This window comes from Macaca thibetana, chromosome 7, assembly GCF_024542745.1.
Source record: "Macaca thibetana thibetana isolate TM-01 chromosome 7, ASM2454274v1, whole genome shotgun sequence".
NCBI classification, from domain to species: Eukaryota; Metazoa; Chordata; class Mammalia; order Primates; family Cercopithecidae; genus Macaca; species Macaca thibetana.
In genome coordinates this window covers 3,609,372-3,623,248 of record NC_065584.1, presented here as the reverse complement: position 1 = coordinate 3,623,248, position 13,877 = coordinate 3,609,372, and the positions used below count along the sequence as shown (strand labels likewise).

The 13,877-nt window shown below is 48.9% G+C and overlaps 1 protein-coding gene across 4 annotated transcripts in view; it reads right to left on the bottom strand.

Annotated features, from left to right (window-relative positions):
* PPP1R13B (protein phosphatase 1 regulatory subunit 13B) overlaps window positions 1–12,265 on the bottom strand; it is a 122,565-nt gene extending 110,300 nt beyond the window's left edge. For 2 of the 4 annotated variants that reach the window (XM_050798366.1, XM_050798367.1), the window contains exon 1: window positions 11,570–12,265. In XM_050798366.1, coding sequence (XP_050654323.1) covers window positions 11,570–11,782 — 213 coding nt within the window. In that variant the 5' untranslated portion in view covers window positions 11,783–12,265. Of the gene's footprint in view, window positions 1–10,079; window positions 10,251–10,624; window positions 10,949–11,569 lie in introns of those variants that run through there. The other 2 variants (XM_050798368.1, XM_050798369.1) reach the window with 2 other exon arrangements.
* Between the last annotated feature and the right edge of the window lie 1,612 nt (window positions 12,266–13,877).

The following is a 13,877-nucleotide window of genomic DNA, read 5'->3' as shown; positions in this document are numbered from 1 at the left end:
TTTTATCTTAAAGGAAAGGCAAGCCTGGGTGCTGAAGCAATAAACCTGTTATCCTCAATTCCAGCTATCTCCCTCCCTCCCTCCTTCCTCTCTCACACACACACACACTTACGTGTGCACACACGCAAGCACTCACTCCCTCACGTGCACACACTCACACGCACACATACACACACTCTCCATCCGATCTATTTACTGCCTTTCAACTGGATCTTTCTCTTCTTCAGGTCCTCAAGTCAGGCCTACAACTTTTGTTTCCTAAGTACTCTTCCTGTTGAATTACCTTTCTATCATACAAACCTGACTCTATCACTCCACCTTTTTTTTTTTTTTTTTTTTTTTTTTTTGAGACGGAGTCTCGCTCTGTCGCCCAGGCTGGAGTGCAGTGGCCTGATCTCAGCTCACTGCAAGCTCCGCCTCCCGGGTTCACGCCATTCTCCTGCCTCAGCCTCCTGAGTAGCTGGGACTACAGGCGCCCGCCACCTCGCCCGGCTAGTTTTTTTTTATAGTTTTAGTAGAGACGGGGTTTCACTGTGTTCACCAGGATGGTCTCGATCTCCTGACCTCGTGATCCACCCGTCTCGGCCTCCCAAAGTGCTGGGATTACAGGCTTGAGCCACCGCGCCCGGCCTATCACTCCACTTTTTAAAAATATTTGGTGGTTTCTGACCGGGCACAGTGGCTCACACCTGTAATCCCAGCACTTTGGGAGGCCAAGGCAGACAGATCACCTGAGGTCAGGAATTCAAGACTAGCCTGGTCAACATGGTGAAACCCCATCTCTACTAAAAATACAAAAATTAGCTGGGCGTGGTGGCTCACACCTGTAGTCCCAGCTACTCAGGGGGCTGAGGCAGAAGAATCGCTTGAACCTAGGAGGCAAAGGTTGCAGTGAGCAGAGATTGCACCACTGCACTCCAGCCTCGGCGACAGAGTGAGACTCTGTCTCAAAAAAATAACATAACATAACGTAAATAAAATAAAATAAAATAAGTTAACAACAATAAAAACATTTGGTGGTTTCTGACCATCTCTACAGGATCAAGTCTAACTCTGTTATGGCGCGCGCGCACACGCACACACACACACACACACACACACACACACACACACACACCTCTTCACAATGGAGTCCAACATGACCTTCCACATCTTTCTTTCTTCAACAAATATTTATTGAGCACCAACTATGTGTAAATCATTGGGCTAAGTGGCAGTGGTATAATGAGAAGCAAAAAGAGAGAGCTCCTGCTCTCATGAAGCTCACAGTCTAGGACAAGAAACAGAAATCAACCAGTCACACAAACAAATGTTTAAGATTACAACTAAGACAAGTACTGCAAAGACACTCCAAGTAAAATAATCTGATATTAGACAGTGGCAATAGTTGTCTCGTGCATACACTGAAAACCAATGAACTGTACACATTAAAAGATGAATTTTATAGCACATGAATTATACCATATCCCCCATCCCAGAAAAAGACACAGCAGAGTGAGCACCTCTGATGGTAGGGTTGGCCAAGGCAGAGATGGTAAAAGCTTTCCAGAGAACAGAGTTTACAAATAACATATTTACTAAAAATTTACTACATGCCAGGCCACTTTCACTGTACTCATGCATCTGATCCTCCTACCAACAATGTAAGGTTACTATTATTAACCAATTCAGAGGTCAGTGAGGGGTCAAGGAACTTTAAGGACAAAGAGCCCATAAATGGCAATGCCAGCATCCATATTTAAGCAGAATAAAGTGAGTGTCTGCACTTTTACCTGCTACATGTAAAGTCACCTAGGCAATGCCTATTACTCAGAACTGCTTATGATGCAATAAACAGACCACTGTATTTCCTTTTTTTTTTTCTTTGAGACGGAGTCTCGCTTTGTCACCCAGGCTGGAGTACAGTGGCGCAATCTCAGCTCACCGCAACCTCTGCTTCCCAGGTTCAAGCGATTCTCCTGCCTCAGCCTCTCAAGTAGCTATGATTACAGGCGCATGCCACCGCACCCAACTAATTTTTTGTATTTTTAGTACAGACAGGATTTCACCATATTAGCCAGGATGGTCTTGATCTCCTGACCTTGTGATCTGCCCACCTCAGCCTCCCCAAGTGCTGGGATTACAGGCGTGAGCCACAGCACCCGGCCCATTGTGTTTCATTTCTGATAAAAGAAATGCCTCGCCGGACACAGTGACTCACGCCTATAATCCCAGCACTTTGGGAGGCCGAGGTGGGCAGATCACCTGAGGTTGGGAGTTAGAGACCAATCTGACCAACATGGAGAAATCCCATCTCTACTAAAAATACAAAATTAGCCGGGCGTGGTGGCGCATGCCTGTAATCCCAGCTACTCGGGAGGCTGAAGCAGAAGAACCCCTTGAACCTGGGAGGCGGAGGTTGTAATGAGCTGAGATCATGCCATTGTACTCCAACCTGGGTAAGAGCAAAACTCTGCCAAAAAAGAGAAAAAAAAAAACTTTCCATCTCCTTTGTCATTACAATAGCCTCTAAGGCCCTACAAGATCAATCCTACACTACTGTCTCCATCACCTGACTTCACCTCCTCCACTTTCCCCCTTACTCACTCCGCTCCAGCCACACAGGCCTACTTTTGCTTCTCCAGCATGCTGGGCATGCTCCTACCACACAGCCTTTGCATTTTCTTGAGCTATGATAATTACAATCACAACATGTGGCATAAATCATGATTCTGCTAAAACCTCAGTTAACATTTTCTCTAAACACATCAGTAATGCCACTAACAAGATCTTGTACTGAACTGTACACTAATATTTCAAATGCCATTAATTTTAATAAAAACTACCTAATTTTTCCAGTTTTATATTGTTCTATATGACATCACCAAAGATTTTCATTTTACAAAATCCAGTAACAGCAATTTTTGCTTACCAATTAGTCTGAACAAGTGTCACACAGCTATCTTTGCAGTGAAATAAAGCAAAGCAATCAAGCCAAAAAAGTGTCACAATAGAATCTGATTACCACCATTCCTCTGTTTAGCCCTAGAACCACAGTTTGTGAAATAACTATGACAACAGCATTTCAAGGCACCAAAATCCCACCATACTTTTGCTGAGAAAGTATTCTCCATCTGTGCAAACACATACAAATGCATGTTGACAACTAGTTATATAACTCCAATACAATAACTCAGTGATATTTTAAGTTCCTATTTTGCTAAAAATCCTAAGAAACTGTTAATCCTAAAACCGTTCAAAGTAGGATGCTGAGAAAGGAATGAAGAAAATACATTTAACACATTTACATTTAAAATTGAGTTGTCGGCCGGGCGCGGTGGCTCAAGCCTGTAATCCCAGCACTTTGGGAGGCCGAGACGGGCGGATCACTAGGTCAGGAGATCGAGACCATCCTGGCTAACACGGTGAAACCCCGTCTCTACTAAAAAATACAAAAAACTAGCCGGGCGAGGTGGCGGGCGCCTGTAGTCCCAGCTACTCAGGAGGCTGAGACAGGAGAATGGCGGGAACCCGGGAGGTGGAGCTTGCAGTGAGCTGAGATCAGGCCACTGCACTCCAGCCTGGGCGACAGAGCGAGACTCCGTCTCAAAAAAAAAAAAAAAACTGAGTTGTCCCCAAACTCCAGGTGGAAAAAACTACCCCTTTTTGGCAGGGTGCAGTGGCTCACGCCTGTAATTCCAGCACTTTGGGAGGCCAAGGCGGGCAGATCATTTGAGGTCAAGAGTTTGAGACCAGCTTGGCCAACATGGTGAAACCCTGTCTCTCCTAAAAATACAAAAATATTAGCTGGGCGTGGAAGCACACGCCTGTAAACCCAGCTGCTTGGGAGGCTGAGGCAGGAGAATTGCTTGAACCCAGGAGGTGGAGGCTGCAGTAAGCTGAGATGGCACCACTGCACCCCAGCCTGGGCAACAGAAGGAGACTTCCTCTCAAAAAAAAAAAAAAAAGAACACAATGTATTCTATATTTTGAAACAGTAGAGAGCCACTGAAATCTTCCCAACACGTAGAAATGGTAAGTGCTAGAAGCAATGGATATTCCAAATACTCCGACTTGATCATTACACGTTCTATGCAAGTAACAAAATATCACATATACCTCAGAAACATATACAAATATATCAATTAAAAAATTTTTTTTGCCAGAAACAGTGGCTCACACCTGTAATCCCAACACTTTGGGAGGCTGAGGCAGGCATATCATCTGAGGTCGTGAGTTCGAGACCCGCCTGACCAACATGGAGAAACCCCGTCTCTACTAAAAATACAAAATTAGCCAGATGTGGTGGTACATGCCTGTAATCCCAGCTACTCAGGAGGCTGAGGCAGGAGAATCACTTTAACCCAGGAGACAGGTTGCAGTGGGCCGAGATGACGCCATTGCACTCCAGCCTGGACAACAAGAGCGAAACTCCAGCCCGGCATGGTGACGGGTCCCTGTAATTCCAGCTACTCAGGAGGCTGAGGTGGGAGAATCGCTTGAGCCCTGTAGGCAGAGATTGCAGTGAGCCGGGATCACACCACTGCACTCCAGCCTGGGTGACAGATCAAGACTCCATCTCAAAAAGAAAAAAGAGAAAAAAAAATTTTTTTAAATATTGTCCTGTCTTTGGTGTTTGTTTACTGAAATCAGCTGTAAAATTAAGCTTATCAAGTCTTAATTTTAAGTCACTTAATTATTAATTAAAAAATAATAGCAAACATTTACTGAGCTCTTACTATCTGCTCTGTCATAAAAGATGCTTTGGAAATGAAAGAGTTTACTAGAAGCCTGCCAAAACAAGTGTCAAGTTGCCTCAACCTTTGATGAAGCCAATATGAATATTAGAGAACTTCATGCAAGTATCTGCTATAAATCAGCTACTGGATCCACCATAAATGCCTGAAAATTACCACATCCAACTCATTTTACAGATGAGAAACAGGCCCGAAGAGATTGAGTCCAAAGGTCTTCACTAACAGTAGGAACAAGAATCCTATTTCCAGTTCAGGGTTCTGTTGTCAATTACATGTCAGTTGTTTATTTTAAAGTGAAAAACCTATTCTAGTATCTCAAAATGTTTCTACATAGTTGGGAAGAAAATGAATACCTAGAATAAGTACATATTTAATGAAAGCTAAATATTAAAAACAAATTAATGTTATCCATACCCTGCAGTAAACATGCTGAAAGGGCTCCTAGGACAGGAATAAGTAGAATCGAAGCCACACTTCACAGCGTCTAATAGAAGTTAGGTGCCCCATCGCTAACATCACCAAACACCACCACCAGAGTGCCTTCTTTTTTTTTTTTTTTTTGTTTGAGATGGAGTCTCGTACCGTCGCCCAGGCTGGAGTGCAGTGGCACTATCTATCTCGGCTCACTGCAACCTCCGCCTCCCAGGTTCAAGCGATTCTTCTGCCTCAGCCTCTTGAGTAGCTGGGACTATAGGCGCCCGCCATCATGCCTGGCTAATTTTTGTATTTTTATTAGAAATGGGGTTTCACCATGTTGACCAGGCTGGTCTTGAACTCCTGACCTCAGGTGATGTGCTCCCCTCAGCTTCCCAAAGTGCTGGGATTACAGGCGTGAGCCACCACACCCAGCCCATAGTGCCTTCTTTATGAAGAAAAAACACTTCAGAGCTACAGAACACTTCTTGACTCGTCGATACTCTTTTGGAAAAGAAAAAGTAACCTGGCCGGGCATGGCAGCTCACACCTGTAATCCCAGCACTCTGGGAGGCTGAGGCAGGTAGATTAGCTGAGGTCAGGAGTTCAAGACAGCCTGGCCAACATGGGGAAATCCCATCTCACTAAACATGCTAAAATGAGCCAGGTGTGGTGGCACACCCCTGTAATTCCAGCTCCTTGGGAGGCTGTGGTGGAAGAATTGCTTGAACCTGGGAGGCGGAGGTTGCAGTGAGCCAAGATCTCGCCACTGCACTGCAGCCTGGGCAACAGAGTGAGATCCCGTCTGAAAACAAAAAAAAAAGTATCCTCAGCAACATTCCCTAGATATACCTCATCTATGCATGAAAAGTTTTACTAGCTACAAAACGTCCACACTCTTTAAAAAAGAATGATGCTGAGCCGGGTGTGGTGGCTCACGCCTGTAATCCCAGCATTTTGGGAAGCTGAGGTGGGCAGATCACTTGAGGCCAGGAGTTCGAGACCAGCCTGGTCAACATGGCAAAACCGTGTCTCTACCAAAAATTACAATAAATTAGCCAGGCATGGTGGTGTGCATATGTAGTCCCAGCTATTCTGGAGGCTGGGGCACGAGAATCACTTGAACCCAGGGGGGCAGAGGTTGCAGTGAGCTGAGATCCTGCCACTGCACTCCAGCCTGGGCGGTAGAGCGAGACTGTCTCAAAAAAAAAAAAAAAAAAAAATATGCTGAATCAAGGCAGTTTTCATCCTTTCTATAATCTAAATTGGGCTTTCCATTTTGACTAAACTTCTTACTTCTATCAAACTTTTAAATGCTTTCAGGCCCAGATCTTATGGACTAACTGAAAAGTATTATTTAAATGGTACCCTTTTTTCCTGGGAAAACATTTTTAAAATGTCATCCATTGATAAAAAGGTGAGTGACTACAGATAACCAAAAAAAAAAAAAAAAAATACTATTTTTAAGGGAAAATTCCAAAATATAATTTAGTTTAAAAGTGGAAAGGTCAGCTGGGCGCAGTGGCTCACACCTGTAATGCCAGCACTTTGGGAGGCCAAGGCGTGCGGATGAGAAGGTCAAGAGATCAAGACAAACCTGGCCAACACGGTGAAACGCTATCTCTACTAAAAATACAAAAATTAGCTGGGCGTGGTGGTGGGCACCTGTAGTCCGAGCTACTTGGTAGGCTGAGGCAGAAGAATCACTTGAACCCAGGAGGCGGAGGTTGCAGTGAGCCAAGATCGTGCCACTGCACTCCAGCGTGGCGACAGAGTGAGACTCCGTCTCAAAAAAAAAAAAAGAAAAAAAGGTGGAAAGGCCAGGTGCAGGGGCAGAGGGGTGGGTCACACCTGTAATCCCAGCACTTTGGAAGGCTGAGGCAGGCAGATCACTCGAGCTCAGAAATTCGAGACCCACTTGGGCAACATGGTGAAACCCCATCTCTACTAAAAATACAAAAAATTAGCCATTTGCCGTGGCTTGTCTGTGGTCCCAGCTACTCGGGAGGCTGTGGCATGAGAATTGCTTGAGCCCAGGAGGCAGAGGTTGCAGTAAGCTGAGATCATACCATCGCACTCCAGCCTGGGCAACAGGAGTGAAACCCTGTATCGAGGGGGAAAAAAAAAAAGTGGAAAGTCATGGCACTTTGTACAACAGCAAATAGAGGACTTCTACAGAGATTTGATTGTGTCAGATGAGAATTTGGCCAGACACTCTCATTTATTCCGAACAGCTGAGAGACTGGGTACTGTACTATACCATGTGATTAATTAAAAGTTACCACATGGCCGGGCGCGGTGGCTCACACCTGTAATCCGAGCACTTCGAGAGGCTGAGGAGGGCAGATCACCTGAGGTCAGGAGTTCAAGGCCAGTCTGCCCAACATGGTGAAACCCTGTCTCTACAAAAATACAAAAATTAGTTGGGCAGGATAGAGGGTGCCTGTAATCCCAGCTACTCAGGAGGCTGAGGCAGGAGAATCGCTTGAACTTGGGAGGTGCAGGTTGCAGTGAGCCAAAATTGGGCCACTACACTCCAGCCTAGGCAACAGAGCAAGACTCTCTCTCAGAAAAAAAAGTTACCACAGGCCAGGCGCAGTGGCTCACACCTGTAATCCCAGCACTTTGGGAGGCCAAAGTGGGCAGATCACTTGAGGTCAGGAGTTCAAGACCAGCGTGGCCAACATGGTAAAAACCCCGTCTCTACAAAAATACAAAAATTAGCCAGGTGTGGTAGCACACACCTGTAGTCCCAGCTACTAAGGATGCTGGGGCAGGAGAATTGCTTGAACCTGGGAGGTGGAGGGTGCAATGAGTCAAGATTGTGCCACTGCACTCCAGCATGGGCAACAGAGTGAGACTCTGTCTCAAAAAAAGAAAAAAAAAAGTTACCACAGACATTATATACTAATTGCCAATTTTCAAATAAAATAAAATATACTCTAAGCCTGTGTTGTCCAATATGGTAGCCACTAACCACATGTAGCAATTGAGTGCTGGAAATGTGCTAGTCTGAACTAAGGTGTGCTGTAAAATGCAAACTGTCACCAGATTCACACCAGATTTCAAACAGTAGCAGAAAAAATGTAAAATATCTCATTAGTGATTTTTTCTATTGATTATATGTTAAAATAATAACATTTTGGATATACTGAATTAATAAAAGGATACTGTTAAAATTAATACTTTTTTAATTTGTTTCATGTAGTTACCACAAAATTTAAAATTGCATTTGTGGCTTGCTTTACATTTTTATTGGACAGTGCTGCTCTACACAAACTGCAAAATATGATCCAACGTTCCTTTGATTCATCATCATCATCATGATGAATACCAAATATACAATAAATCGAGAAAAATCTTATTTACATTTTTGGATACATAGTTTACATATTACCAAGTAAGAATGGCATTTCTGAAAACTCCTACTAAATTTACAACCAACTCCAACTGTGTTAATAGAGGAAGGACTCAGTCCCACAAGTAGTATTTTTAGGGATCAAGAAGGAAATACAAAAGTAAAAGCCATAAAAGAGAGTCTAAGAGCAATGCCATCTGTTTCTAAAAGGCATTTTTAAACAAAAGCAGTATTTTAAACAGATAATAGAACTGTTATTTTAAAAAACAGTATTTTATTGTTTTGAGAAATTTGAAGAAATGTCCCAATTCCCAGCTAAACAAACTTCTTAAAAAGGAAACCTGTTAAGGTAGGAACTCAAAACTCTAATCACGTGGAATAGAGGTAAAATGCCTGAATGAATCATATGGAAAATGTAAGCCAAGTTTCTTAGCAGAATATTTATAATTAAACATTATACAATGATGAAGCCAGCCAAAATATTTCTAGATATCCTTCAATGCCACCATAGTATGAACGCATCAATCAACTATTACAGGATTTAACTAAAACTGCTTTCAAAATTATGAAACACCATAATGCCTTTCATCAAAATCTAGCCAGTGAGAATTAGGGAGGGAAGTTTCCAAATGCCTTATCTTATAGCGATTAAAATTAGAAATTGAAAATTCAAACCCATATTAAGAATAATAAATATTTGTATGACATTCTGTTCAACAATCACTTTCGGAAACATCATCCTATTTGATCCTCAGGACAGCGCTCAGATATTGGTATATTTTTGTCCCTACTTTAGAGGTAATTCCAGGCTCAAAGACCTTGACTTGTTCAAGGTCACACAGCTAAAAAGTGGAAGAACCAGTGTTTCACCCCAGATCTTCTGATGCTCATCCAATTCTCTTTCCCTTACAAGACAATTATTCATTTAAAACCAAATGTTTAGAAACCCAACAAGCCTGATGCTAAAGAAAGACCTAAGGATCAAGTAGATCAAACCTTAAGACTTGGAAAACACTGAAAGCCGGCTACAAAACATGCTGGAATGCTCTAAAAACGGGGAGAAGAGATTATCAAGAAAAAGGAAATCAAAGAGGGAGAGGGGGGATCTAATCTAAATGTCCTTGGGTGCAGCACAGCAGAATGGCAATATTCAATTCAAGTAGAGAATGCAGAGAAACTGCACTTTCCTGTGAAATGTGATTTTCAATGTAGTACTGTAGGTTAAAAAAATGACTGTGTTATTTTACTATAAATGTGTTTGAGAAATTTACTCACTATATAGGCGCTCAGAAAACCAATACCTCTCCAGCTGGGTACGACCAGTCCCACATTTTTTCATAAGTCATGATGCTTACCTCCCAAAAAGCCAATTTTTAAACATCAGAATTCAGCATCCCCTCCTATTTAGATTATAGGTAAAGGGAAGGGTCCGTAGGACGACGGCAAATCTAATGGCCAATGTCTTTCTAGGCGAAAGCATCCTTAAGGGCAGGACAAAGGCACCACCACTACAAACGAACCTCGTTCAACCTTCAGAACACGGAGAACAAACCAGTTAAAGCAAAACGAACCAATATTGCAGATACGGGAAAAGGGAATTCCTAAGATGGCTCTCAAAATCCGTGCACTCGACACCTTCCTCAGTACAACCGCGAAGGCTACGGGAATGCGGGTGCCGAGTGTGGGAACTCCGGGCGTGGGTGCCCACCCCGTCGACTCCCAGTGCGACCCCAGGACGTTCGTTTCAGGCGGGTCACAGCTGCGCCACCCACGAGACCTGTGCCCCAGCTTCCGACCGCGCGCCGGAGAGGACCGAAGGGATGACCAGCCCCAAATGCATCTGCTTCTCCCCACGGCAGTCCCCGCGGCCCCGCGGCCGGGGAGGCCGAGCAGGAAGGGTCCGCAGGCGGCCCCGGCCCCGCGCTGACAGCCGGCGCCGCCCCCACCTGCCTGCCCGGGGGGCGCCGCGGCCGGGCGCGCCCGCCCAGCCACTTCCTTCCCCGCCCGCCCGGCCTCGCACCGGCCCGCGGGGGCTGGGAGCCGCGGGAGGAAGGAGGCTTGGCCGGCGGCCCGCGAAGGAAGCCGCCGCCGCCGCCGCCCGCCCGCCAGCACCCACCGGCATCATCGCGGGGAGAGTCCGCGGCACCCTCGGCCGCCGCCTGACAGGACGCTCCGCGCTGAGCTGCGCCCGCCGCTCCGGCCGCCTTCTAAGGCCGCGCTCCCGTCGCTGTGCTCTCCTGCCCGGCCGCGGCGAGGCGGCGGCTGCGGCGGGCTGCGGCGGGCTGCGGGGCTCTCGCCGGCCCTGTGGCGGCCGCCGGCGCGCTGCGTCGCTGTCCCGGGCACCCGGCCGCCACCGCCGCCTCAGCCTCAGCCCCAGCCCGACCGCCTCCCGCCCGCCCAGCTCGCTCTTCAGCCCCCGCAGGCCCCGCCCCCAGCGCGGCGCCCCGCACGGGGCCCGTCGCCCCCTCTGATTGGCCCGGCGGAAGCGGGGGCGGAGAGAGGGGCGGGGCTTCCCGACTCCGCCCGCCACCCTCGCTCTCAGCGGCAGCCAGGTGCGTGCGCGTCCGCGCTCCCGGCGGCGGGGGAGGGGCGGGCGCGCCGTGGGCATCGGTGGCCGCCCCGGCGCCTGCGTGAGCCCCAACTAGGGGAGGCCGCGGACGGTGGGAGAACGGAGGCCCGACAGGAAATGGCCGGCCTGGGTCCCGCAGCGGATCACGGCAGGGCCGGGACTCGAACCCGGGCTCCCGGGGGCCGACTGTGGGCGGGAGCGTCCCTGCGGCGACGGCGCGCACCCGCACTCTGACCGTGGCCTGACCCCCGGCTCCCGGCGCCCCGTTTGGCTGCGGCCCAGAGGCCGGTGGGAGGGGCGCGGGGGACCCCGGAGCCGGCACGTGACCCGACGCCGCGCACTCAGAACCAGCCCCGGCCCGGCGCCCTTGGCCTGCACCTGCTTCCCGCCCCCACCAGCGTCTTCCGCGGCCGCGCCCCCCGCACCGGCTCCCGAGCCTTGGCCTTTGCCCGAACGAGCTGCCGCCTAGAAGCCTGTGCCACCTGTGCCCACCTGCGCCAGCATCCCTCGAGGTCCAGCTCCAGCGTCCCCGGGCAGGGTCCGGTCCCCATCTCCAGGGTCCAGGTCTCTCCCTGCAGCCCCGTATCCAGAGGCGCCGCCCCCTCGGCCCTGAGCGCCGTAGTGACAGAGCCCTGGGCAGGGCCCTGAGCAGACCCTCAGCAAAGGCTGCCAGGGGGGCAGGCACCCGCTCGGGGCCCCCCACATGGTGCCATTCGCCCGGACCGCGGTGGAGAGCCGACAGGGGGACTGAGGTGCTCCCGGCGGCAGCACCGAACTCCCACCGGCATCAGAAGGCAAGGTCTGCGGTTGGCCCCAGACACGGAAGGCGTAAGCCGCCCTGGGAAGCGCCGGCCCCGTGGAGAAGGCCGCCGCGAGGTCAGGGTCAGTCTGGAGCCTGTCTGGTGCTCGGAGAGGCTTCTGGTTGCTGCAGAGTCGGGGCAGAGGAAGGGAGGATGCCAGGGAGCTCCCACCAGCCCATTCCTGGGGAGCCACCCCTGTCCCTCAGAGGCCACGGGGGCTCATATTTGAGAGTGTGGACTTTCCAGTTAGACAGACTTGGTGCAGCACCGCCTCCACCACACCCTCGCCTGGGATCCTAAACAAACCGCATCTTCTCTGCATCGTAGTGTGCTTGTCTCTGTGATGAGAGAGTGTAGGGATAATAGTGCCTGCCTCGTGTGGGGGGGCTTTTTCGGATGCGAGGAATGGAAAGCTCCCAGCACAATTTGTGGCACGTGGTAGCTGTTCCATAAATAGCATTCTGTAGTTGGGCCGTGATTAGCAAGGAGGCTTAGTGTACAGACGTCCCTGGGATTTTTAAACTTATCCACACCTGGGCATGAATGGCTAATGACACCCCTCTTCTGGGAGCAGGGTTTGGAGAGAAGAGGAAGCTCTAGATAATGAGTGATCCTAGGCTGAAAGTCACAGACATACCTAAGTTCTAATTCTAGCTGCTCTACTTCTGACCTCCTGTCGGGCCTTAGGCAACTTGCACCCCTTCTCTGGGCGTTGGTTTCCCCAGCTTTGACAGCTGATATCCCTGAGTCACGAAGGGGTACATCTGGCCCACGAAACCTAACAAAGGACAGGTTTTGCCAAGGCTCTTCAGAGAGGTGCCCCCCAGGGTAAGGTGATCCAAATGAGCCTGCTCTCCCAGGAAGGGGAGCATTGGCACAAGGCCCCCCCTCTTGCCTGCAGGACCTGTGGGTACAGGCAGTGGCAGCTACCCTGCCTCACACCAAAGCCTCCTATATCCTCCAGGCAGGGGTCCATGTGAGGCAGCCTGGTCAGCTCCCCCTCAAGTCCTTCCCACTGGTCCCTGTCCTCCTCTCCACCCAGCCTGCCACCTCCAGGCATCGGCCCGTCACCTCCCACTTGGACCAAGCTCATTCATTATAAGCCCACTGCTCTAGTCTCCACGCCCCCACCATTCCCCACAAGTCCCTGCCCTCCATCTTCCTGTGTCTCCCCATTACCCAGAACAAAGTTCATGAGAGGCCCATCAGGAATCGCCATTAATGGTGGGGTGCAGTGGCTCACGCCTGTAATTCTACCACTTTGGGAGGCCAAGATGGGAGGATTGCTTGATACCAGGAGTTCGAGACCAGCCTGGTCAACACAGTGAGCTCCCCCATCTCTAAAAAAAAAAAAAGGAATCACCACTAATGATGGGATATAGGCATTAGAGTTATGGAAGAAGATGTCCATATTTTTTAGAGGTGCATCCTAGCATATGTAAGGGGTCTGCAGTTCGTTTAAAAACAATTCAGCCAAGGGGAAAGAGAGCCAAGCAGTTAGGAATAGCTGAAACATACGTGGCAAATTATTGATAACATTTGAACCTGGATGGTGGGTGTGTTGGGCTGCATTGTATTTTATACTCTATGTTTGAAATATTTTATGTTAAAAATAATTAAAGGGGCCGGGTGCGGTGGCTCACACCTGTAATCACAGCACTTTGGGAGGCTGAGGCAAGTGGATCACGAGGTCAAGAGATCAAGACCATCCTGGCCAATATGGTGAAACCCTGTCTCTACTAAACGTACAAAAATTAGCCGGGCCTGGTGGCAAGCGCCTGTAGTCCTAGCTACTTGGGAGGCTGAGGCAGGAGAATCACTTGAACCCGGCAGGCAGAGGTTGCAGTGAGCCGAGATTGTGCCACTGCACTCCACCCCAACAACACAGTGAGACTCCATCTCAAAAAACAAACAAACAAAATGATTAAAGAGGCCGGGCGCGGTGGCTCACGCCTGTAATCCCAGCACTTTGGGAGGCCGAGGCGGGCGGATCACAAGGT